General features: G+C 32.9%; 1 protein-coding gene across 14 annotated transcripts in view; it reads right to left on the reverse strand.

Moving 5' to 3' along the window:
- DMD (dystrophin) overlaps positions 1-26,004 on the reverse strand; it is a 2,616,526-nt gene that overhangs the window by 1,184,943 nt on the left and 1,405,579 nt on the right. For all 14 annotated transcript variants that reach the window (XM_063804906.1, XM_063804905.1, XM_063804907.1 and 11 more), the window contains one exon: positions 6,625-6,819. In XM_063804906.1, the coding sequence (XP_063660976.1) occupies positions 6,625-6,819 (195 nt within the window). The remainder of the gene's footprint in view (positions 1-6,624; positions 6,820-26,004) is intronic.

Below are 26,004 nucleotides of genomic sequence, written 5' to 3' on the forward strand. Positions count from 1 at the left end.
AGAACCAAAGACTCAAACTCCAGTTCATTTTCCCTCTCTGGAATTTGTCTTTATCTGACAGATAAAGGCAACACCCTATATAAATCTAATTCTTACACTGTTTACATCCCATCCAGCTACCAGGCACTACATTAATGACATATCGAATTGGGAACTGTGTTCAATCAAAAGGCATTAAAGTACTTATTAACTAGGTTTTACGGAGCTTCCAAAAAAGGTTAAAAAGTTATTTTTGGTGGCTTTATGGTAAGTTGACCTTTTAATTTTTTCTTCATGGTTTATTGTCCCCATGTGAGAAAACACTTTCTAAACACAGCTACGTATTTGGACCAAAATATTCTTCATAGGATGATGCGTTGTCTTTGCATAAATAACGAATCAGTAATTATATATCACACATAAAAAATGACATTATAATTGGTTGAAGCACAGCTTCAACCGTTTGTGAATAAAAGGAAAACCTCCCCACAACTTAATTGCAACTTCAAAATTTCTACCAGCCTCATGATTTGTAAGTTTTAATATGGAAGTTTCTGCTTTCTACACTTTACACGATGGGGATTATGAAAATAGTGCTGCTGGGAGAATGGAAGGAGTAGGAGTGCGTTCTTAAAGTACATTTTAGCAGAGTTGGGAGTAAATTGCAGCATAATAGTCAAGGTAGGACAACTGCTAGGCTTGATAAAATAATGGTTGGGGATAAAGAATGGATAATTTCCTACAAAAGAGAGATTTGTATAAAATATAAAAGAAAACTGTACCAAAGCACATATAAATATGAGCTGGGCATGACTGAAAGGCAGTAAATATCTATAATCTCTTCTCTATAATACAAATCTTTTCATATAATACAAATGAAAAATAATGTACTATAGAAATAATTTAAGCATGATTTAAACTACAGTTACTGATTAATATTTGAAAATACACACATTTATATATAGCAAATCAATCAAATAAATCCCAAGTCATATAAGCTGTTGAAGAAACAAATTATATTTATAACCAAATAAATGTGTTGAAAAACTCAATTTTTCTAAGAGAAACCACTGATCACATTATTGCAAATGTTTATGTATAGTTCAAAAGATCAGTTTCTACAAAGTCACAATATATTAATAAAAATCATCTTTTTCATGCATTAAACTGTTAGAACTATTAAACTATTAGAAAATTCAACTCGAATTCAAAAAGCATTTGCAAACAAATTTTGCTTTGAAATTTTATATGATCCATGATTATTTAGAATAATTGCAATATCCTTTTATTCCAATATTATTAAATACCCCTGTATTACAATATGCATATAAACCATCTAATATGCCCCTGTATTACAATATGCATATAAACAATCGTTCTTTTATTTTCCTTCAGATATTTTGTTTGGATTTCTACATATGGTGCCTCTTGCTATTATCTAATTCTCCTAATACCAGAATAGAAAAGCAGTCACTTTGCTCATGGCATAATTTTGCCTTCATTTAACTAATTGGGATTATTAAATTTGTGCTTAAGAGCTATGAAACAGATTCCAGAGGAGAAAGATCTTAACCAGTGTATTAAAAATCTCTGTTGCCAGTACTTTTGTCCCTACTTCAAGGCAAGACTGAAGAATCGAAGACTAAAATATGAGAAGAAATCATACATCTCTCAAGGGATCTTCTGCTAAGTTTTATGACACCAAAATTCTAACTCAGCCCCAAGTCGGCCGAGAATGGGTTTTCATAGACACATGCTTAAGTTTCTGTATGACCAGAGAAATAAATCTGCTATCTCTAATTTCAAAATATTTCCAGAATCTGACATTCTCTCACTATCGACCAAGTCCAAGCCACCAGCATCTCTTTTTCAACTCTTCTTGATTCTATTATTGGTCCCCTACAGTTCTACTCTCAACCCAGAAGCCAGTGTGATCCTTTTAAAACATGATTGAGATCATGCCACTCAACTGCTCAGAAACTTACAATTGCTCTCATCTCATTTAGAATCTTCTTTACAATGGCCCCAAAGGCCCTCCACAATCTGGACACTCACAACTCCCATATCCTCATCTTTTTCTACCCTTCCACTGGCTTGTTTTGCTTCAGCCACTTTGGCCTTCTTGTTGGTGCTTGATTAAGATAAGCTCAGTCCCACATTTGGGCCTCTACTCTATTTCCTCTACACAGACTCCATGGCTGACTCCCTTACCTTCTTCCAATCTTTGCTCGAAGGTCATTTCTACCCTATTTGAAATTGCAATCCCGCCACTTTCAATTATACCTACGTCTACCCCTGTAGTGGTCCTATATCCCCTTAACAGATTCTGGTTTTTTTTTTTTCCCAAAATACGTATCACCTAGTAATACACAATATTTACTTATCATTTTTCTTTGTTTGCTTGCTTCTATTCTGTCTCCCAATGTTATAATAAAAGCTGTATGAGGGCAAAGATTCGTTAGTCTTTTTCACTGTTTTATAAGCACTTAGAATAGTGTGTGGTACATACTAAGAGCTTAATAACTATTTTTGGAATATACGAATCCACATTCCTTAGGTTTACTTGTCCTAACAATTTTTTATTTCTCAAGAACAAGGCAAAAAACCTGAACTCAAGAGGACTTGAACGACTTTGCTTCACACTATCTTTGGCTTATAAGCTCACCACCAGCTTTCCCTTGTGGTCTCGAACTTGAACAAGGGTTGTCTCTATTTCCTGATCCTATTTAAAATCTACATTAGGACCACCATATCTCCTACCCGTGAGCTTTCTTCATATGGCCACGTTTTTCATCACTCTCTTGGTTACCCAAAGTATAGCACATTTTATTCATTCCAAACAAGGCATCTGTACTATAATTGGTTTTGATGAGACAACTGAAATGATGCGTGCCTGATATTTTTTCTTTCCTTCCATTGATTTCCTCCTTGTTTCTCTCCTTATTTTATTTCTTCAATTCTCCCTCCCTCCTTCCCTCACTCTCTTTCTTCCTTACTTCCTCCCTTCCTTCCTCTTCCTTTCAGTGATTTGAAACTCCAGTGCCATGTGGAATATTGAAGGGATGTGGGCAGATATCCTTGTCTTGTTCATGTTCTTCAGGTGAAAACATTCTGCTCTACCATAAAGAATAATATTAGCTGTAAATTGATTCTCATTATTGCAAAAGGTAAAGCATAGCTGTCATTCTTATTATAAGCTATGTTCTTATTTTTGTCCTAAAAATTCACATTTATTGATACCAAGGCCTAATTGAACAGCTAAGGATTCCCTGAATGAGGGAGCAGCAGAATCACTTGAAGAATTCCACTCTAAAGGCATGAACTATTTCTAAGAATTTCTCTACGTAAATGCTAACTACACAGTAAATATGTCATTATTTATTTCAAAAATGTCCTAGATAGAGTTCCCCTATAAGCAGATTCGAAGACAAGGGATGTATTTGGGAATGATCCAAGGAGGTGCTAGTAAAGTGTGTGTAAGGTAAGACAGAGAGCAAGTAAAATGTATCCTATGAGGCAGGTTTTTACTGTGTGCGATGGGGTCTTAATCGTGGAACAGAATTTTGGGTCAGAGCATAAATCATGCTTCAGAGTTACCCTAACTGAGGAATGAGTGAGTAGTGGTATTTATCCACCAAAAGTTATTTGTTATTGGTTGAGGTTTGCTGGGGAACACGGGGGATGCAGAACTTTAACTGCCTGACACTCATGAGCTTTGATTACTAGAGAGAGCCCTAAGGCAAACAGTCAGAGACACTTGGATCTGGCAGCTACCAGTCAGAGTACAAGGCATGCTGAGTCAGGAAATGATATGGGTGACATCCCAAGAGTGTTTTATCCTCCAATAAAACTGATGCTTTCAGTAAAATTAGGCATATGGAAACATGATGATAAATCCTTTCAGTTAATTCTTTTAAGTGGATCATTTCTACTTTTAGGATAAGCTTTCAAATATTTAACTCTCTCAAGAGAAAACCTTTTGGTAATTTAAAACTTACGATGCTAAGAAATTCTATGTTCATGCTTTCATATGAGATACTTTAAGGCAGGATTTGACGGTTTAACACAGTAATTATATTTTGGAAAATTTTATCATGAAAATAATTTTTTCTTAAAAATGAAATGCAAGTTAATATTGCTTTAAACTTCCAAAAAATTGCAATTCTTCTAAAATTATGTACTCTTGTCTGTTATGAGTATTATTAACATTGTACATATAAGCAATCACAATCAATTTACTGTTAATATTGGCTCTGAAATAAGAAAGAAAATATTACTTATGTGTATGTTTCTCATTCTTCTCTAGCTCTGCCTTAGCTAGTGTTTTTGCTATTAAATGCAGATTTCCATATATATGTATATATATATACATATTTATATATATGTATATATATACATATTTATATATGTGTATATATACATATTTATAAATGTATATATATACATATATAAATATGTATATATATATACATATTTATATATATGTATATATATACATATTTATATATGTATATATATACATATTTATATATATGTATATATATACATATTTATATATGTATATATATACATTTATATATATGTATATATATACATATATGTATATATGTATATATATACATATATGTATATATATACATATATATATACATATTTATATATATATGTTTGTGTTTATCTGCATAGTCTCTGTCAACATGATTACGTAGCTTTCCAATTCAATACATGTATTGAAACCATACGTGCTATTTTAGTTGTATTTTGTTTAGAAAGTAATTCTTTTAACATATTACATATTATTTGTGTTTTACTGCACTTTCAAAAAATATGTATGTTAAAGCACAGCAATACTTACTATAGTTCTGTAATTTGATTCATGCATATCTGTCAGGAATAAAATCAACCACAACTTCAAACCTTCCCAACCAGCAGCTGTACAATTTATGCACTGCTTTTCTATTTTTACTACTGAATAATGACAATGATGAATGCCTTTAACAGGAAATACATATTCATTGAAAAGACTGAGCTCAAAACTATCCCCCTTCAAAAAAGTCAATGAAGGCAGGAAGCCCATTCACCTGCTGGAGATTTGTTGGGAGACAGAAGGAATCATGCCCACAACTGTATCTTATGGGGATTCAACCATTTAGCTAAATTAAATCTACAATAATACCATATTATAAACCGCAGTAATCAATACTATTACGACTGATGTCAGCTATAATAATATTAAATAGATCAGGATGAACAAATGATTCACTGGGAGTGTAGCCAAGGGTCTAACATTCTGAGTATGCCAGGCTAAGAGGTATGGAGACAGAGTTATTCAATGGGCAACTTAATAAGATCAGGGTCACTACTCTCCTGAACCAAATGTCCATGAACCTGGGAAGGAATGGATATTAGCTCATTGGCAATAATTTACTTATTGAATGACAATGATGCACTTACAAACTATGCTGCCATGAGAACTTAGTTAATAGAAATAATGACAGGAATTCTGGCATGTCAGCTTTATTTTATTAACTGATTAGGTTTCTTTTCTTCATTGTACCAATAAGTGATTTGACTTTTACTTCAAACAGAATAAGAAACAGTGCCATACTGACATGGATGGAATAGTTCCAGAGATCTGTGAAGCTCTTATTTTACTGTGTAATTTTATAGCTTATTTGATATAATGTTAAGATATTAAAGTCAAGTCACTGAAGATACTGCAACACCGATTTCCAAAACAAACAAATAGCTTTATCCATTTGTATATTCATACAGGCAAATGTGTGATATAGAATGAGCTTCCAGGAAACAATTTGAGTATAAAATACTTTAGCTAATATGTGCTGCTGATAGGAAACCCATCTTTTGCCTATAATCACATACTGTTTGCATTTGAAAATACCAAGCTCTGGGTATACTATAATATTTCATTTTGAGTGTAAAATGTACGATCATGAAAATTATCTGGAGACACATTATTATGTGCATTTTCTTGATCCTACATTCATTTATCTTCAGACACTGCCTTCTAAAATTCATAGCCTATTTCATTATCATGATTTGCCTTACTTGAGAATTTAGTAACTTGCTGTTGGTGGTTTGAAAACAGCTGGATTTTGTTGGTAGCCTTTAACTGGCAGTTATAAAGAAAATATTTTATTGATTTCTATTCAATTTTATTCCATATGTTATAGCACGGGTATTGACATTAATTTGAAATTGAATATATATACATAAAAAATATAAAACAAAAACAATATACATTACATATAAATGAAAAATCTAATTTCCCTTTTTGGAAAACGAAACAGAAGTCATCCATTAACTAGGAATAAACTGTTCTTCCATCAAAGTTTATTTTCTGGTGGTTCCTTTCTGTCCCTACTGCATGTAAAAATGATCATTTTTGTGCATTTCTTCATTTTATGATGTCTCTCAAAGCTAAATATTGTAAAATACACCTTCTAACTTATGTCTTTCTACCCTAGATTTCTGAAGCCAACCACACTATCAAATATTTTTAAGAATTCCATGTGAAAGTCAAAATGCCATCATGATGCATACAATTTAAGTCAATTGTTCTGGCACTATGAATGATCAGTATGATTACCTTATAAAATATGAATGAAAGTGCTTTGGTTTTACCTTCAGAGACTCCTCTTGCTTAAAGAGATCTTCAAAGTCCTTAGCACAGAGGTCAGGAGCATTGAGAAGTTGTTCCACTTCTGATAGGGCTTGTGAGACGTGAGTGATTTCAGTCAAATAAGTAGAAGGCACATAAGAAATTTCCAAAGGCATGTCTTCAGTCATCACCATCATCGTTTCTTCACGGACAGTGTGCTGGTATAGATATACAAAAGAACAATTTTTTTTAGCTTCCTAACAGTGAAACCTCCTCCATTAAGTTTATATAGGTCTCATTCTACAGCTGACAAGTGAATCTACAAACTGGGCTGAAAATGGATTCAAAACCTCATGATGGTAAGTCTAGTAAAAAGGTGATTTAGTAATTATATACCTACTTTTTCCAGAAAGTGTTAAAAGCATTTCATAATAAGTGACACACACATATTAGCACCATAAACATAAGACGAAAGACCATGAGGTCATAAGGAGAGTAGTTTTATCCTAAGAAAAAGATGATTTTTGCAACCGGCATTTAAATTTCTAATTCTAATTTGCAACTGACATTTAAAATCCTAATTTTCCTGGAAATCTAGATATGGGATTGGGTGAGGGGGACTCATATCTGTTTTATTCCTAACACAGGCAACTTTCCTATATCTATAGGAAAGTTCATTGAGATACAACAGATACGAAGTAGTTAGGCTGGTATGTAACTTTGTATTAAGCCCTCTTCTCCTCCAAATTCTAGACATTAGCTCCTGTTTTTGTTGCTAGTCTCTTGCTAAGTTAAGCTGCTAATGAAGCTGCTATATGAGCAGAACTGACTGTGGAATTTATATTTTAAAAAGGACTCCAGAATGTCCTGATATATAAGAGAGCACTAGCCTCTTCTCTTGCACCTACACTTTTCTAACTGGGATCCAAGTGCTAGACATGATGAGAATTTCCAGCTCCAGAGTCCTTTTGGAGTTTCCCAGTAATACCTCTTTCCCTATTCTTTATAAGAGCAAAAAATAAATACCACTTGGCACGCACATTCAGAAAGATGGATGACCTGTGCTCTCTTCTGTCTACGCTATAGGCAGCAAAATTCTTGTAATTGAAATTATTCTCCCAATAACTTTGTCTAGAATTGATCAACTGCCACCTGCCTGTTGATGAGGTCACCTGAGGGTTTCAGTGGTAGGGTCTCTGGGGAAGTACAAACGATAAGCATGCTAACGTAGCCATTTATTACTGCACAGCCTTTTATGACAACACCATACTTATTTTTGCAGTAATGTAATAAATTGGACTTTGGGGATACTAGACTGAACCCCACACAAAGAGGAGTAAAATTTACAACCTGGTCACTTTATGTTTTGTTTTTAATTTCTCTGACCTAGGATTTTCATACTCAATTTTTACATGATATAAAAAATGAAATAATTCTAATTTAGATATCTCATCTACTTGTGATATAGCAAATTCACAGAATTGCACAAATTAGCTATTAAATAATTATACCTTTTACAACATTTGTTTTATTGTGTATATCTGGACCAAATCCATGGCACACATTCCTTCATGTTCAATGGAATAATGTATATATATTTCTCATTTACATTTAAAAGGATATTAGAAACTTGAGCCAGAGTTTGATAAATAAAATTCAGAATTTAACAGATTTCTTAAGAAATTCTTAATTTCACTATTTCATCATAAGCATTTTACACATTTAAAAGAAAAATAACTCAGCAGGCTATTTGAATGTGAAATTTTCACTGACACATTAAACAGTAGAATCAACAGCACAAGTAACACAAGCTTGTGTTTTGCATGCATTACACTGGTTGGTGACCATTATGTTGTTCTTAATAAAATTTACAAGTTAATAAGCTCGTCTTTCTTATTCACGTTAGTTGCTGTAACCCCTGCAGTAAAGATAGCTTCACATCATCTAAAGCAAGCATATTTCTTATAATACTTATTTAATGCTGCAATTATATCTGCCTTTAATGATACATTTTACACCTGTAAGTTTTTGGAAAACAAAGGTTTTTGTTATCAGGAACAGAGTAAGTAGAAGACAAGTTGTAGTTTTTCATTTATTTATTAATTTGTTTTGTTGTTTAATCAAGGGAGTTGTTTCAGAATTGGACATATCTTGAAAATATTTAGAAAAAAATCTGGGTGGCCTTAAAAAAAGCAGTGGGAATTCAGAAAAGTTTTGATGCATGTCCTCATCACTTTTTCTTAAAAGAAAAATAATTCTAAGACCTTTATATCTATTTTCTGATTCTTCTTTGGTATGTAGTTTTCTCAGTCTTCATTACTTTCATTTGAGATGCTCTCAGCTATCTTAAATTCATATTGGTGCTTAATAAATATAGTAATTGTGGATTATAGCCAGCAAGAAACTTAGCTGTATGGTCAAATATAAAGCAGAAAAAGACACTCAAAATATACTCACTTTTGTCTGCTAACTTGTATTTAACTTCCTTAAATGAAATTTGAAACCAAAATTTTGACTATTTTGGCATTTGCAGAAAGCAACGTTAAAAAAAAATGAGATTTGCCAATGAATCCAGGAGCTGGTTTTTTGAAAAGATTAACAAAATAGATAGACCACTAGCCAGACTAATAAAGAAGAAAAGAGAAAAGAATCAAAGAGGCACAATAAAAAATGATAAAGGGGATATCACCACTGATCCCACAGAAATACAAACTACCATCAGAGAATACTATCGACACCTCTACGCAAATAAACTAGAAAATCTAGAAAAAATGGATAAATTCCTGGACACATACACCCTCCCAAGACTAAACCAGGAAGAAGTTGAATCCCTGAATAGACCAATAACAAGTTCTGAAATTGAGGCAGTAATAGCCTATGAACCAAAAAAAAAAAAAGCCCAGGACCAGAAGGATTCACAGCTGAATTCTACCAGAGATACAAAGAGGTGGTACCATTCCCTCTAAAACTACTCCAAGCAATACAAAAGAAAAGAAATTCTTCCCTAACTCTTTTTATGAGGCCAGCAGCATCCTGATACCAAAACCTGGCAAAGACACAACAAACAAGAAAATCCTCAATAAAATACTGGCAAACCAAATCCAGTAGCACATTAAAAAGCATATCCATCACAATCAAGTAGGCTTCATCCCTGGGATGCAAAGCTGGTTCAACATACACAAATCAATAAATGTAATCCATCACATAAACAGAACCAATGACCAAAAAAACCACATGATTATCTCAATAGATGCAGAAAAGGTCTTCGATAAATTCAACACCCTTTCATGTTAAAAACACTCAATAAACTAGTTATTGATGGGACAAATCTCAAAATATTAAGAGCTATTTATGACAAACCCACAGCCAGTATCATACTGAATGGGCAAAAGCTAGAAGCATTCCCTTTGAAAACTGGCACAAGACAAGGATGCCCTCTCTCACCACTCCTATTCAACATAGTATTGGAAGTTCTGGCCAGGGCAATCAGGCAAGAGAAAGAAAGAAAGATATTCAACTAAGAAGAGACGAAGTCAAATTATCTCTGTTTGCAGATGACATGATTGTATATTTAGAAAACCCCATCGTCTCAGCCCAAAAACTCTTTAAGCTGATAAGCAACTTCAGCAAAGTCTCAGGATACAAAATCAACGTGCAAAAATCACAAGCATTCCTATAAACCAATAACAGACAGAGAGCCAAATAATGAGAGAACTCCCATTAAAAATTGCTACAAAGAGAATAAAATACCTAGGAATACAACTTCCAAGGGATGTGAAGGGCCTCTTCAAGGAGAACTACAAACCACTGCTCAAGGAAATAAGAGAGGACCCAAACAAATGGAAAAACATTCCATGCTTATGGAAAGGAAGAATCAATATCATGAAAATGGCCATAGCGCCCAAAGTAATTTATAGATTCAATGCTACTCCCATCAAGCTACCATTGACTTTCTTCACAGAATTAGAACAAACTACTTTACATTTCATATGGAACCAAAAAAGGGCCCATATAGCCAAGACAATCCTAAGCAAGAATAACAAAGCTGGAGGCATCACGATACCTGACTTCAAACTATACTGTAATGCTACAGTAACCAAAACAGATTATACTGATAGCAAAACAGATATATAGACCAACGGAACAGAACAGAGGCCTCAGAAATATCACCACACAACTGCAACCATCTGATCTTTGACAAACCTGACAAAAACAAGCAATGTGGAAAAGATTCCCTATTTAATAAATGGTGTTGGGAAAACTGGCTAGCCATATGCAGAAAACGGAAACTAGACCCCTTTCTTACACCTTATACAAAAATCAACTCATGATGGATTAAAGACTTAAACCTAAGACCTAAAACCATAAAAACCCTAGAAGAAAACCTAGGCAATACCATTCAGGATACAGGCATGGGCAAAGACTTCATGACTAAAACGCCAAAAGCAACAGCAACAAAAGCCAAAATTGACAAATGGGATCTAATTAAACTGAAGAGCACAGCAAAAGACCCTATCATGAGAGTCAACAGGCAACCTACAGAATGAGAGAAAACTTTTGCAATCTATCCATCTGACAAAGGGCTAATATCCAGAATCTATAAGGAACTTAAACAAATTTACAAGAAAGAAAAGACCCCATCAGAAAGTGGGCAAAGGATATGAACAGACACTTCGCAAAAGAAGACATTTACGTGGCCAACAAACATAAGAAAAAAACCTCATCATCACTGGTCATTAGAGAAATGCAAGTCAAAACCACAACGAGATAGCATCTCACACCAGTTAGAATGGCGATCATTAAAAAGTCAGGAAACAACTGATGCTGGAGAAGATGTGGAGAAATAGGAACTCTTTTACACTGTTCGTGGGAGTGTAAATTAGTTCCACCATTGTGGAAGACAGTGTGCCGATTCCTCAAGGATCTAGAACCAGAAATACCATTTGACCCAGCCATCCCATTACTGGATATATACCCAAAGGATTATAAATCATCCTACTTTAAAGACACATGCACACATATGTTTATTGTAGCACGGTTCACAATAGCAAAGAATTGCAACCAACCCAAATGCCCATCAGTGATAGACTGGATAAAGAAAATTGACACATATACACCATGGCACACTATGCAGCCATAAAAAAGAATGAGTTCGTGTCCTTTGCAGGAACATGGATGAAACTAGAAACCATCATTCTCAGCAAACTAACACAGAACAGAAAACCAAACACTGCATGTTCTCACTGATAATGGGAGTTGAACAATGAAAACATATGGGCGCAGGGAGGGGAACATCACACACTGGGGCCTGTTGGCGGGTGGGGGGCAAGGGGAGGGATAGCATTAGGAGAAATACCTAATGTAGATGACAGGTTGATGGGTGCAGCAAACCACCATGGAACATGTATACCTATGCAACAAACCTGCACATTCTGTACATGTATCCCAGAACTTAAGTATAATTTTAAAAAAAAGAAAAAATCATTCAGTGACACTGGATAAAAATTAGATTCACTTAGAAAATAATAACTCGTGCTCTCAGACCAGAATTCTGTGTCTCAGCAAATAAGATCCAGTATTAATCATAGTCCTAAACCAGGGCTTAGAGAATGTAGGCAGCACACCATACCCTGGCTTCTCATCTGTTAAGCTTCTCTCCACCTGACCCCATGTGTCTGCCATAGATTATTATATACCGATTTAACAAATATTCTTCAGAACATTAAACTAAAAACCATTTTCACCTATCTTTCAATGAAAATCTCTTTTAGAAGAATGTTATGTGGCATCTATTTAAATTGCCAATTTTTCTGGTAACCATCTTTTACTCTGTGTACAAGAGTTCAATTTTTAAGAAAATTTTAGATACCTAAATAAGTGACAAATAATTGTAATTCTATATCTGGTTCTAGAAATGATTTTTTACAAACTTTTTAATAAGGAAGAAGCTTTTATTAACCTGATCGAAATACTCTTAAAAGAAATATTAGCCATTGAACTGCAGGTTGAGAATACTCTAATAATATGCATATTGTGATGATTTTCAAGATTGTCACAAATAAGCCATAGAGCAACCAGTGTCAATACATGGAAATAATCCCTCCATGCTCAGCCACGGCATGAACACATTTTCTAGAACACTTAGAAATATTAAAATTCTTACGGTTGAACATAATCAATAAAAAGGTATAGTTTATTACTTTAGAAAAATCTGAATGAGAAAAATCATTTCTATCCTAAACTACTGATAATTAAGTAATCTTTCAACAATTTTTCTTTCCATTATAAAGATAAATTAGAATACCTGTAATTTCTAAGATGCTTCTCATTACAATTACCTATGGGCAACAATTCAGCTATATGTTATAAAGTCTAAAAGGTTAATGTTATACTTTAAATATGTTTAATGAAGACAGATCTATTGAAAGATTTACTATCTTGACATGTAGTGTCCAGTCATCACAGATAACAGATACTAAGTGGTACAGATCAACTGACTAGAGAAAACTAAGGGTTGATCCTGTGAACTTTCTTGAGAAATAGAAATATTCCAAAATAACTTTTTGACACCACTGGGAAACTGAGAACTCATTTTCTAGAAAATTCTGTGTTAAGTTTGAATATTCTCATTAATTATAGCAATCTGATATATACAATAATGTTTAATATATAGACTTTTTTGTAATTTCCATATACAAGAAGCTACCAGAAATTGAATCAAAAGAGAACCAGACATTTGGAGATCTAGTTTACTATCTATTCCTTAGAAGTATAGCATTCCTATTGACACAGTCATGTGAATCTATGATGAGAAAACTACATCCATTGAATGACTTTCAGTTTGGTTTAATAAAAATTTCAGACAGTTATTTAAAAATCAGTGTAATTAGAAATATCATGTTCATTTTCTCTTCTTTATGCAAAATCCAGGTACTCATTCAGATTAATCCTTTTCATTTGACTTTCATTAACTCTGCCTTGAATAATTATATCCCTCTGAGTTCTGATGTGTACAAATCCTGTCTAACCTTTTGAAAATCAACTTGCTTTTGTTAATGTTCTTTACCACCTTATATCATTATAGATACTCATGCATCGTTAACAAGGAAATGCTATAATCTGATTAATTCATTTTATTTCTTTGTGTTTATTTTCATTTTTAACCACATATACCCCAAAGAATATACTAGCCTCATTTTCTAGAAACAAAAAGATATGTGAAAGAAACCATAAAATGCCTATTTCTATTTAAAAATGAAAAGTTCGATCAATGCTTAATGACTATTATAGAACAAAATTATGATTTGTATGATCTAAACTTAAAGTCAAAACAGTTTTAAGATTTTGAGCTGTGTAAATAGGCACAGGTATCACTCACAAAGTTTTGAATACATTTTCATTCATCTGAAACTTAAGTTATCACGTTCTTTTCATTACATAAAATTTGTTTCTTGAAGGGCCATAACGGCAAAGGATAAAAGCAATCCTGTTTTGAAACAAATGGTGCGTTATGTCTAGGTTTTTAAACAAAATGTTTTCCTCCATGATTTAAAAGACCTCTTTCTCCTTTAAATGTATTGAGGTTACTGGCCCATTTATGAGTTATGAGGTCAAAGAAACTCAAGAAGAAAAATGTGCTATATGACATATTATTATGACATATGCCACAAAATAACTATATATCTCATATAAATATGGCACATGAAAAATATATCAATGCATCAAAAGTCTAACAAAAATAGACTATTATCTTGACCAAAAACAGTAAAATAGTGATGGAGCCTTTTTTTGTTAACTGCATTGGTGTTAATGAAGATGAAAATAAGCAAATCCTCAAAGTAAGATTTATTAACGATTTAGTGTGAGCTATAATATGAAAATCTATGAGCCATAATATGAAAGTATGTCAGTTTATATCTGATTATCTTTCCTCAAAAGGACATTCTTAAATATTATGGATTATTTAAAAGTAATAACACAATGATATGTAAATCCAAAATAGGACTGCAGGCTTTAAGTAGGTTCTGATGGGTCATAAATGAAAAGGCAATGGGAAAGACTTAAGTCTTAGACAAGTAGCTCTGTCTCTTAGCCCCACGAGTCTTCAGAGAAAGACAAGTTTCCTTCTAGGAATCATTACAGTAATAAACAAAGTTGAGGGATTTTTTATCTATTTCTCCTGGATAATTATAATAGACATTATAAGCATAAAAATGCAAATCACAAACAAATTAGGCAAAAATATTGTATTGGTCCAGGGTGATTAAAAAACCCCAAACAATAAAGCAGAAAAACAAAACAACATGATACAGATGAGACGGGTATGGTTTTAATCTGCGTTGTCACTGTTTTGGATACATATAATGGCATGACAATAACAGCATTCTGACAGTACTTCGTTTTGTATGTTTTAGTCAAGTCACTGCGTAGAAAGACGTTGAATAATCAATCTAATGAGTCTAAGCATATTGGTTATGACCGTGCATAGAAAAAATGGCAATGAGAGAGTGTTTGCTCTTATGTGATTTCCCCCTTCCTATTGCATCATCTATAAAATTGCTTATGTGAAACTATGTAACCAAAAAAAGGGCATGTCCATCTCAGAATAATTATTCAGAATCAATCAACAATTTACCCCCTTTGTTTAAAAAGAATAAAACTCACTAACATACACAAAATAGTCAAGGTAAAATATGAAAGAAAATCATCCTTTATACCCCTATTATTTATTTTCTAAAATTAGAATTAATTTTTAAAGCAGGGCAAGCTGTCAGTGAAAAAGATATGCAGATGATGCTGGATTTGCCAGTCTTTAAATACACCCTACTTCTAGAAGGCCAGGTATAAATAGTGTCCTATATAAAAGGTCTGGACAGACCTGCTCATTGACCTGCCTCATGTGGATTCTGACTTTCTACACCATGAAATTTACCTAATTCCTCAGGGCCAAGCTCAATTACTATCTAATTAAGCTGATAAACTGAATCTGGAAAATGTGTTAATGGCTTATAGTGGTTTAAAGTCTTTCATTTCAAAGAACAACATTTGCATTTTTATACAGATTTTCAAAGAATTAACATAAATTAGTAACTTGATAAAATTTTAGTCACTAAGTATGGCCTGTGAGAGAAGAGAAAAAAAAGGGCTTTGGTTGCCACCAAGATAAGTATCAACACATAAGCAGCAATATATAAGCACCAACAATCATGGCCTGCTTTGTAAAACCATCTCCAAAAAATAACCTATAAATTAATAGATAAGGTTATACACCCTAGCCAACTTATAAGGCAGCAAAAAATAAATGCAGCAAAGACTCATGCCTCGTACCTAGCATACAGTATGTTATCAAAAATATTTGTTGGATAAATTAATGAAGAAACAAGTATCAACTTAACAGGATAATTATAAGATAGATATGTGGTTACAATTGCTGGGATTTACATTTATAATTTATATTTAGGAATATTCAGAATTCAAACAGGAATATTTTCTTCATTTTATAATGCAATCTTTATTGTCATAGATTTAAAAGGTATATCTCATTTCACTATGTCGCATTTCTTCAATTCATAGCACATTAGCTACATGCTATTGTACACGCATGCTTAGGTCCTTAAATTGTCTTTTAGTTACTAATCTGACTCATTATACTTGAATACAAACATAAGCAATTATTTGAGGTAATGACATATAGACAATATTAAGATATACTAATTTTAGCTTCTTCATGGGTATCATAATGTCTATTAGCAAATTGAAGGGTATGAGAAGACTTGTATTCAAAAAATCATTTTAACCTTTGATAACTCTTCCCAAACTCTTCTCATAAAAGTTTTCGTTTATATATCTAGTATATATTTTTTATTTTATGCTATTCCAAAATGTCAGCTTGGGAATACTTGTTATAGCAATCTTTTTGTATGTTGACAAGCAAATCGAACCCTCCCTCCACCTCACACACATACTTATACTTAATTCAGTGTGAAAATAAAAGTAACACAAGAAAAAATAAGTATGGAAAGACCTTAAATACTGCAGTTATATTTCATCCTACTATATCACTTTTAACTTCTGTTGCCTTGTGGATCTGTCAACTTGAGTAGATTTTTCAGAATAAACTCACGTTTTTATTTCTATATTACATTTGTCACACCCCTCAGAAAATGTGGACACTATCTCTAGATTAATGCGGCAACTCAGTATCTATGTCTAAATATGCATGTGTCATAATTATGTTTTTCAATGAAGTATTCTCTTCATTAGAAATGCGAGTGATAGTAAAGATGCATATAATTACACTATCCAGTATGGTAGTCATTAGCTACACTTGACGAAAGAAATGTAAATCCAAATTATTTAAAAGCAAATACAATTAAAAATTTAGTACATCTGTTTTTACTAGCCAAGTTCTCAGTAGCCTCAATAGCTACTTTATTGGACAGTGTAGATATAGAACATTGCCATCATCTCAGGAAGTTCTATAGGACAGTGCTAATCTAGAGAATGACAATACATTTTATTTATAGAAAAGGTTAATACCAAAGTATGTTCTGTAATCGTTTTTTATTCTACTCAGTCTCTGTCCAAAGGGCTGTCTAGTACTTAATGTGGTTAAAGTTACCTAATGAGCACTCAATTAATATTCTTTTATAATGGCAATCATACAAGAAAGAAAGATTTGTTTCTTTTTCAAATTGCTTATTAAAATATAACAATGTGTTCTATTTTAAATAATGTGAAAACTAAGATTATATGAATAATTCTAATGCTAGTATTATATCTATCAGAAAATACTTGTAGCCTAGTTTTTTCACAAAGGTAATTTAGACAGGCTACTAAATCCAAACTAAAATGTCGCAAGGTGAAAACTCAACTGATTTGTTATTATTCTATATCCAATTGATTTTACTGAATTGCTAATACACTGTATTTTGTTTTCAGGTAGACACAGCCTAAATCTGTAAGTAATCTCACTCAACTCTGAAGATAATTAATTTAAAAACCTATTATTGTGAATTATACATAATTTGCATTATTTATATGGTCAAAGCTTATTAATTATATATATGCACATGTATGCATGTACGTGTCTGTACAAATACAGACACACAAAATAGAAATGTTGAGAATGGGTAAATCACATCGTAGATATGTTTTCTGTTTCACTTTGAACTGAGTCCATGCAACATCAAGACAATCACAACTAACTGCTACAATTTAGAAGAATATATGTATCAGGACCTCAAATTATGGAAAAAAAAATTGCAGGTGAAGAGAGAATGATGATGAACTGGTGGTATTTCAAAGACATGTGTATCTTGGCGCGATCTGAGACAGAAATTATGGATCTGATGGTTTTCAAGTATATATGTGGAATGATTTGTTGGAGACCATTGATTTAAGGAGATCTGTTTGACTTAAGAAGGGGGTCAGTACCTGCTAGTTTCTTTCATGCAGGCATTACTGGAGAGTGGCTGTACTACATGGTTGAGGACAGCCTTACTTCCACCCCTTGTCCATGAGATCAGAGATGTTTTCCCATATGTAAATTTTGTGAATAGGTTTCAGCTTGTTAAATAATTATTCATCAGATCAAAACAACAACAACAACAACAAAACTTCCAGTATCCATGTTGCTTCTCAATCAATCACTATGCATCAAAATATCAAAACCTTAACTGCATTTGCGCCAAGACATTTTACGTTCTTTGACTTAGGCATGAGAGAAAATAAAGCAAAGGCTTTTTCAGAAGACACAAGGGGCTGGAGAGAAAGACAAAGCTGAGAGTCCATACAAGTAGTATACTAGAAGATACGGAAGATACATTTAATAAAAATAAAATTAGAAACATTAAAAGGTTAACATTAGAGCACAGAAAGCCTGTTACCTAGTTTTTAAATAACAATAGACAATTTAGAAAAGAGAATAATCATGGCTAAAAATAAAATATGGGTTCTTTACAGTCAATCAGAAGAAGTATATCACAATTTAAAGACAAATAGAAATAAACTGACATTAATAGTGAAAAAATAAGAGACTTAGAGAACAGATCTAAGATACCTATTAAGCAATGATAAGTACCAGAATGAGAAAAAAGAAGAGATGGAAGATTTGTAATAATTAAAACAATCATAATAGAAAATATTCCAGAGCTAAAGAAGTTATTAATATTAATTGGTTATTTAAAATGTTACCTAAGTGCAAAAAAGAATTAAATAAGTGGTGGGTCACAACTGAAATCCCAGCACTTTAGGAGGCTGAGGTGAGAAGATTACTTGATTCCAGGAGTTCAAGACCAGCCTGGGCAACATAATGAGACATCATCTCTACAAACAAATGTTTTAAAAATTAGCCAGTCATGGTACTGATGGCCTGTAGTCCCAGCCACTAAAGAGGCTGAGGCAATAGGATCTCCTGAGCCTAGGAGTTGGTGGCTGCAGTGAGCTATGATTGCATCGCTGCACTCCAGCTTGGGCAATAGCAAGACCCTGTCTCAAAAATAAAAACAAAATAAAATAAAATAAAATAATAAACAGGGACACATTTAGAAACATTTAAAATTATATCTTAATGAAATTTCTGTACTTCAATAGATGGGACAGACAGCATCTTTAGAGTTTTAGAGAAAGAAAAAAGGTTAAATACAAATAAATGACACTTGGACTAGAATCAGAATTTACACTGGAAACAGTAGTAGCTTGAAGATAGTTGAAACAAGAAAACAATGGAAACTGGAAGACAATTGTTCATTACCTACAGAGACTACTAAAAAAAGAGGAGAGATATTAAAGAATGTTACTATCCAATAAATCCATCATGATGACTGCAAAGTAAAGATCATTTCGAAAATGCAAGGTTTACAAAGTTTACATCCTTTATGTTTTTATGAGGACATTTCTCATGTGTTCCAACCAAATTAAAACTGAAGTACAGTTGGCCCTCTGTATCCATGGGTTCCACATTTGTGGATTTAATCAATCATCGATCGAACACATTTGCAAAAATACATGGATGGCTGTGTCTGCACTGAACATGTACAGACATTTTTATTGCCATTATTCCCTAAACAATACTGCATAACAACTATTTACATAGCATTTACATTGTATTGGGTACTATAAATAATCTAGAGATGATATGAAGTGTTCAGGAGGGTGTCCATAGTTACATGCAAACACTATGCCATTTTATATAAATAATTTCAGTATTCTTCAATTTTGATATCAAAATGCTGAAACCAGTGCCCCACAGACACTGAAGGATGACTGTGTAATAAAGATTTCAAAACAATGAGAAATAAACGGTACAAAAAAACAGTGATAGGAAATAAACCTTGTGTAGTTTGTGGTCAAATTTTATGAAGTGATAGTGTAATTTAAGTAATAACATGACATCTTGAACTAGTATGTGATACTACAAGTGAAAACAATAGTAGCCAGGAAATAAAATTATAAATTATTTGTTTTTAAAGGATTTTGCCTTTGATTGAAAATAATGAGGAGGTGACTAAGTAAATCATCTTGGTGATGAGGGCATTGTTCTTATTTAATTTTGGCTCAACACTACAGAAATATAGGCATAAAATTGTTGTTTAAAATGGGAAACAGCACTAGTAAAATGATAGTACAAAGTATAACTTATAAATAACCTATAAGTGCGGGAAGAGATGCAGTAGAGTGCAGTGAAGAAGATGATGAATTATAAAATTATAGACAAGGGATAAGAGTAAATAAAATGATAAAATAATGACCATCAATATGACAAGGAATTAAAACAGACACAGTTATAAGAGTTATAATAAAAATGAAGTTGGTTAAAATGTCTCATCTAAAGATGAACTATCTATCATTTTTATATCTTCATAAGATCAAGTACGTATTGGTAAGAATATGTGATTTTTTTTTATAGATACCAGAGGCTGGGAAGAGTGTAGGTGGGCGGAATGGGTGAAGAGAGATTGGTTACTGGGTACGAACATACAGTTGCATAGAAAGAGTAAGTGCTAATGTTTGAAAGAAGAGTAGGGTGACTATAATCAACAATATATTGTATCTCTCAAAATACCTAGAAGAGAGGAATTGAACTATTTCCAACACATATAAATGATAAATACTTGAGATGATGGATACCCTAACTATCCTGACTTAATCATTATACATTCTATGCATGTAGCAAAATATTACATGTACCCTATAAAGATGTAAAAATATTTGCATAAGTTAAAAAGACAAAATTCTCTAGTTTAAAATGCACACTCCATCTATAGGCTGTTTACAAGAAACATAAAAATACAAAGTCACAATGCTGCGTTAATGGTGATTTAGAAAACCATTTTTTAAAAAGTGAAAGTCAAAATAATAGCATCAAATGAGGTATAGTTCAAGACCGAAAAGCACTAAATGGGTCTCAGAGAACCATTGTAATGACAAAAATCACACTTCTTCCCAAAGCACAGTAGTCATTAATTGCTATGCCCCAAACATTTGGCAGCATTCTACATAAGGTAAAAATTACTAGAAATAAAAGGAGAACATGATAAAATCATAGCTGTAATTGGTACCTTACATACAACTCTTCTGTAATTTGTTAGATTAAAATAGACAAAAAATAAAAATAAAAAACAAGAATAGAGGCGGTTTAAAACCGACAAGCTAAATTTAATCCGTATTTTGTGCACACTGGAAAAAGCATATTCTCCTATTTACTTGGGACATTAAAAATTACATAGAGAGGAAACTTTTAAAAGGATCAAAAAGAAAGATTTGATAGGCCACCTTTTCTAATCAAAATATAATAATCCAGAAATGTAGAAGAATAATAGAATACATTTTGATTCATCATCTAAGACTTTCACAAAGAATGTATAAGATCTATATACATTACCTGGGAACATGTTTCTAATTGACTGTTATATTTAAAATAATACACAGAATAAAGCAGTATTTTTTAAAAAAGTAAAATATATCTATATATACTATTCATTGGTAAGAATGAATAGTATATGGAATATAGTACAAAGAGATAAGACTAAACTATAGACTTTTTAAAGACTAAATTGTAGATTTTTTTTTGCTTCAGTGAGGGAGGAATCAGCAGAATGAAGAAATGAAGAGTAGTAAAGTTTCCTTAATCTACCTTTGTATTAATTGATTAAAGTAATACTGTAATACATTTAAAATAATCGCACAGAGCTCTGAACTAGCACTAAAGAGTAGATGCAAATAGATACAGATTTCAAGGTAAATTGAGTCTTTACATAACATATTTATCAGTAGGCATGGCCCCCTCTAATTGACTTTATTGTTCATAATAGACTTCACTTCTATTCAAGCTGCAGGAAGGCATGTACTACTAATTGGCTCCCAATATTATGGAAGCATAGACTAAGACAAAATTCAGAAGGGAGAATGAAAGCATTTTGAAACAATTTCACATCATCACCTAAAACCATATTGGTGCCCCTCACTGCATACCCAATTGACAGAAGAGTCGTGGCAAAGACTAGTGGCTGCTGTTGCCCATGAAGTAAAGAGAATAATTTTTAGGTGCCTGAGATTCCTGGAGATGAGGAAATTTAACAGCCAATGGCTAATAGCACTCTTATGTGACAGCATCCAATACTCGATATATTTTAATTGATCTTAAGTACTCAATTTTTTTTTTGAGACGGAGTCTCGCTCTGTTGCCCAGGCTGGAGTGCAGTGGCTTGATCTCGGCTCACTACAAACTACACTTCCCAGGTTCAATTTATAAGCAACTAATTAAATAAGTATCACTAATGAGAAAAATACCCAAGCCAAAGTAAACATTTAGCTAAGGATGCTGTAATCCATAAAAATACAACTTTTTGTTTGCATTTGAAATGACTGCTTCAATTCTCCCCATGTATTTGAAGTCACTTTGCTAAGCTGAAAAGTTTTCCTCTTTGGCCTGGCACATTAGACCATCTTTATTTCCATGCCCTTAACTTGAAGGGACACTAATGACATTGTGATATATTGATAACAGTATTTACAAAATTATCTGACCTAATTCCAAATAACAAGTTTGAGAGTTACCCTGCATTCTATTCTTCTTTGAAATATGCACAATAATTTCATATACCTGCAATAAAAAGCAGGCAGTTAAAAACACACAACTTTAGGAACTCGACTAAAAGATGGAGAATAACCTACAAAAATCATAATCTTGATGAGTTCAGCAGGCATTTTTTTCAAAGCCAAAGGGCATATTTTGCTAAGTAACTTAATAGATGTAAATAGCAAATAACATATAGCATAGCTACATAAATAAGCATATGTGTAATATATATGAATACATTTATGTGTGCCTATGCAGCCTCAGATGTAAATATAGAGATATAAGTTAGCTGCTGGCAGTGGTATGTGATTTACGAAGCTAATATGGCATATGGCATTATGTATTAAACACTTTTGCACATAGGTAAGATATTAAAGATCCTTGGGCTGGGCGCCATGGCTCACACCAGTAATCCCAGCACTTTGGGAGGCCGAGGCAGGCAGATCATTTGAGGTCAGGAGTTCAAGACAAGCCTGGCCAACATGGTGAAACCCTGTGTGTACTAAAAAAATTAAAAAATTAGCCAGGCGTGATGGCGGTTGCCTGTAATCCCAGCAACTCTGGAGGTTGAGGCAGGAGAATCACTTGAACCTGGGAGACAGAGGGTGCAGTGAGCCGAGATCATGCCACTGCACTCCAGCCTGGGTGACAGGGTGAGAATCTGTCTCAAAAAAAAAAAAAAAGTATTTACTTAACTATATGAATAAACTATTGAAATAATTAAATTATCCATAAGTATAAAATGAAATAAACACTAATTATCTGCTCTCTCTGTCTCCCTTCCTCCATCCCTCCCTCTCTCATCTGTGTTGCCCTGTGCTAAATTATTTCCCCAAACTATGAGTCCATATATATAGGTTCTTTTTCACCTTACTCGAGGCTGCAGCTATTATCTCCTGTTTCAGTCATTTATTCCTTCTGTCCCATTTTGGCTTCAAAGCTACTAGGCGCAAAAAAAAAAAAAAAAGATAATTAAGTTTATTAGAATTACCTTTTTAATCAAAGCAAAATTTTTTAAAAATCTCCAAAAAAGGATTTGGAAATTCATTTCATAATGAAATATAAGTATGCTTTGGATTTCATGAACCTTAAAAAATCAATTTTGGGAATCGAGAGGTCTTTTGTTCTACTCCGTTCCTGACTCTTGGCTGTGTTGCAGGTAAATCAAAATGATGTCCATCTGACCTCTGAATAAATAAAGTGCCACTATGTGTATAGAAATGCTTATATTTAATATTATTTTCCCAAAATAATATATTTTGCCAGGTTATAACTTTGCAAAATATGGTAATAGTCACTGAAGAAAACCATTTTTCTCTTACCAAACATTACGCTCAATTCTTTTTTAAAAGTTTTGTGAATTTAATGACACCTTAGGCTTAATGTGCTCTACTTTACAAATCAAGATAGTTTCTCCTAAAATAGCTTGTTCTCTGTCAATGTTCCAGGAAATAATAGTCATTGTATTATCCTATGGCAAGGATTCCAATATAAAATTGTTCTATTCTGTCCAGAAAATTTACAAGTTTTAACTCTAAAAACTCATATTGACACAATCAATTTTCACTCCATTTTAGATCATATATTTTGAAAAGGTAATTAACTGAGAACTTGGATATGACTGTTCCTCCCCACAATCTCCTTGTAAAAGCAGCTACAACAGAAATAAAGTATTTTACCAAATAAAACATAAATTTTTTTTCACTTCTCAAAACTTTTCAGAATACAGATTTAATTTGCTTATATTATATCCAGACCAATTATTTCTTAAATAATAATTAACTAAAATGATGAACATTAGAGTCTTTTGTCAATCACAAATAATTATGTTAATTATTATTCATTATGATCACTGGGAAATAAAGAATGTGAAAAAAGCATGCATAATAACATTAACGCATTTTGTTAAGTTTTTGATCTTGATGCATTGTTTTCAATTATGAAAAGGACAGAAAATGTAATACTTCTGTTTTGAATTAATTTTTGGATTCCAAATATCATCAAGAAATGATACTATTATGAGTTCTTTATATCACCAAAACAAACAAAAATAGATTCAAATCCAGAGGATGAAAATATTTATATACAAGAAAATACCGTTTTGGTACCTTTATTATTTGTAAGTGTTAACGTTGAACAATGTTAGACAAATGTTGTGATACCCTAATTCTACTCTTTTTTGTGTATTTTGTCTTGTTTTTGCTCCTCACATGTGACCAAATAAATTCAAGAATGTTATTCCAGTGGATAATTGTTATGGGGCCAGTACTGCTTGCCGAACAGGCCACACAAATAGGAGGTGATGGCTTTCATGCTTTCTCTTCCGCATTCTGAAACTTCAAGCAACCAATATAGAAACTTAGCAGGAATGGTATTCCTTCATGTAAATAAATTTATCTAAGTTGGTGGTTTACGGACATTGTATTTCATAGGTCAATAACAATATTACAAAAAAAAACTATTAGGGAACATCACGAAAGTTCTGCCCTTTACTTTTTCTAGTAAAGGACATTGTAACAAAATGAGAAGAAAGAAAAAGAAAGGCCATTTTAATACCTCCAAAACTGTTGAAACCCATAATTTTGAAAGAAAGGACAATTCTTGCATTAAAAAACTTTGCTTTATGAAAAGCTAAATAAAAAATTGCTCTTTTTTTTCTTTTCCTTATGGACCATTGAAAACTTCTGGACCATGGCAGACTGGCATTAGGATACCACTGACATAAAAATACAGAACAACCAACTCTGAAACTGCAGGGATTTCCACAGGAAGATGTTATACATTCATTCATTCAATCATTCATTCCACATATTTTCATTAAATACCTGCTCTGTGATAGACTCTATGTCTTGGGGAAATAGTGACTAACAAGATAGAATAGGCTCCTGACTTCATCAAGCCTACATTCTAATGATAGCAGACAAATTATAAACAAGTAAACATGCAAAGGTAACATTTGCAGATTGCAGTAAATATTAGAAGGGAAACGTCTAGCTGATGTTCTAGAGCATGATGGTAAGGATAGAATGGATGTTGCGAACGACATAAAATAGGTTGTCGAAGGCAGGCCACCTGTGGAGATAATGTTCACTCTGCATCCTGCAATGTGACGGGAGACCAGCAAGGAAATATCCAGAAATAGAGGCCCAAGTCAAAGGAAACATAATTGCAATGACCTGAGGTAGAAGACATCTTGGCAAGTTTAAAGAAGAGGAGGGCTTTGTAGCAGATTAAAGAGACCCTTTCCCATTAGTGAGGCCAATATATGAAGAGGACTGGATCTCTTAATTTTCCACATATGAAATACTCGAGTGTATCTATG

Source organism: Pan troglodytes, chromosome X (genome assembly GCF_028858775.2).
Source record: "Pan troglodytes isolate AG18354 chromosome X, NHGRI_mPanTro3-v2.0_pri, whole genome shotgun sequence".
Lineage (NCBI taxonomy): Eukaryota > Metazoa > Chordata > Mammalia > Primates > Hominidae > Pan > Pan troglodytes.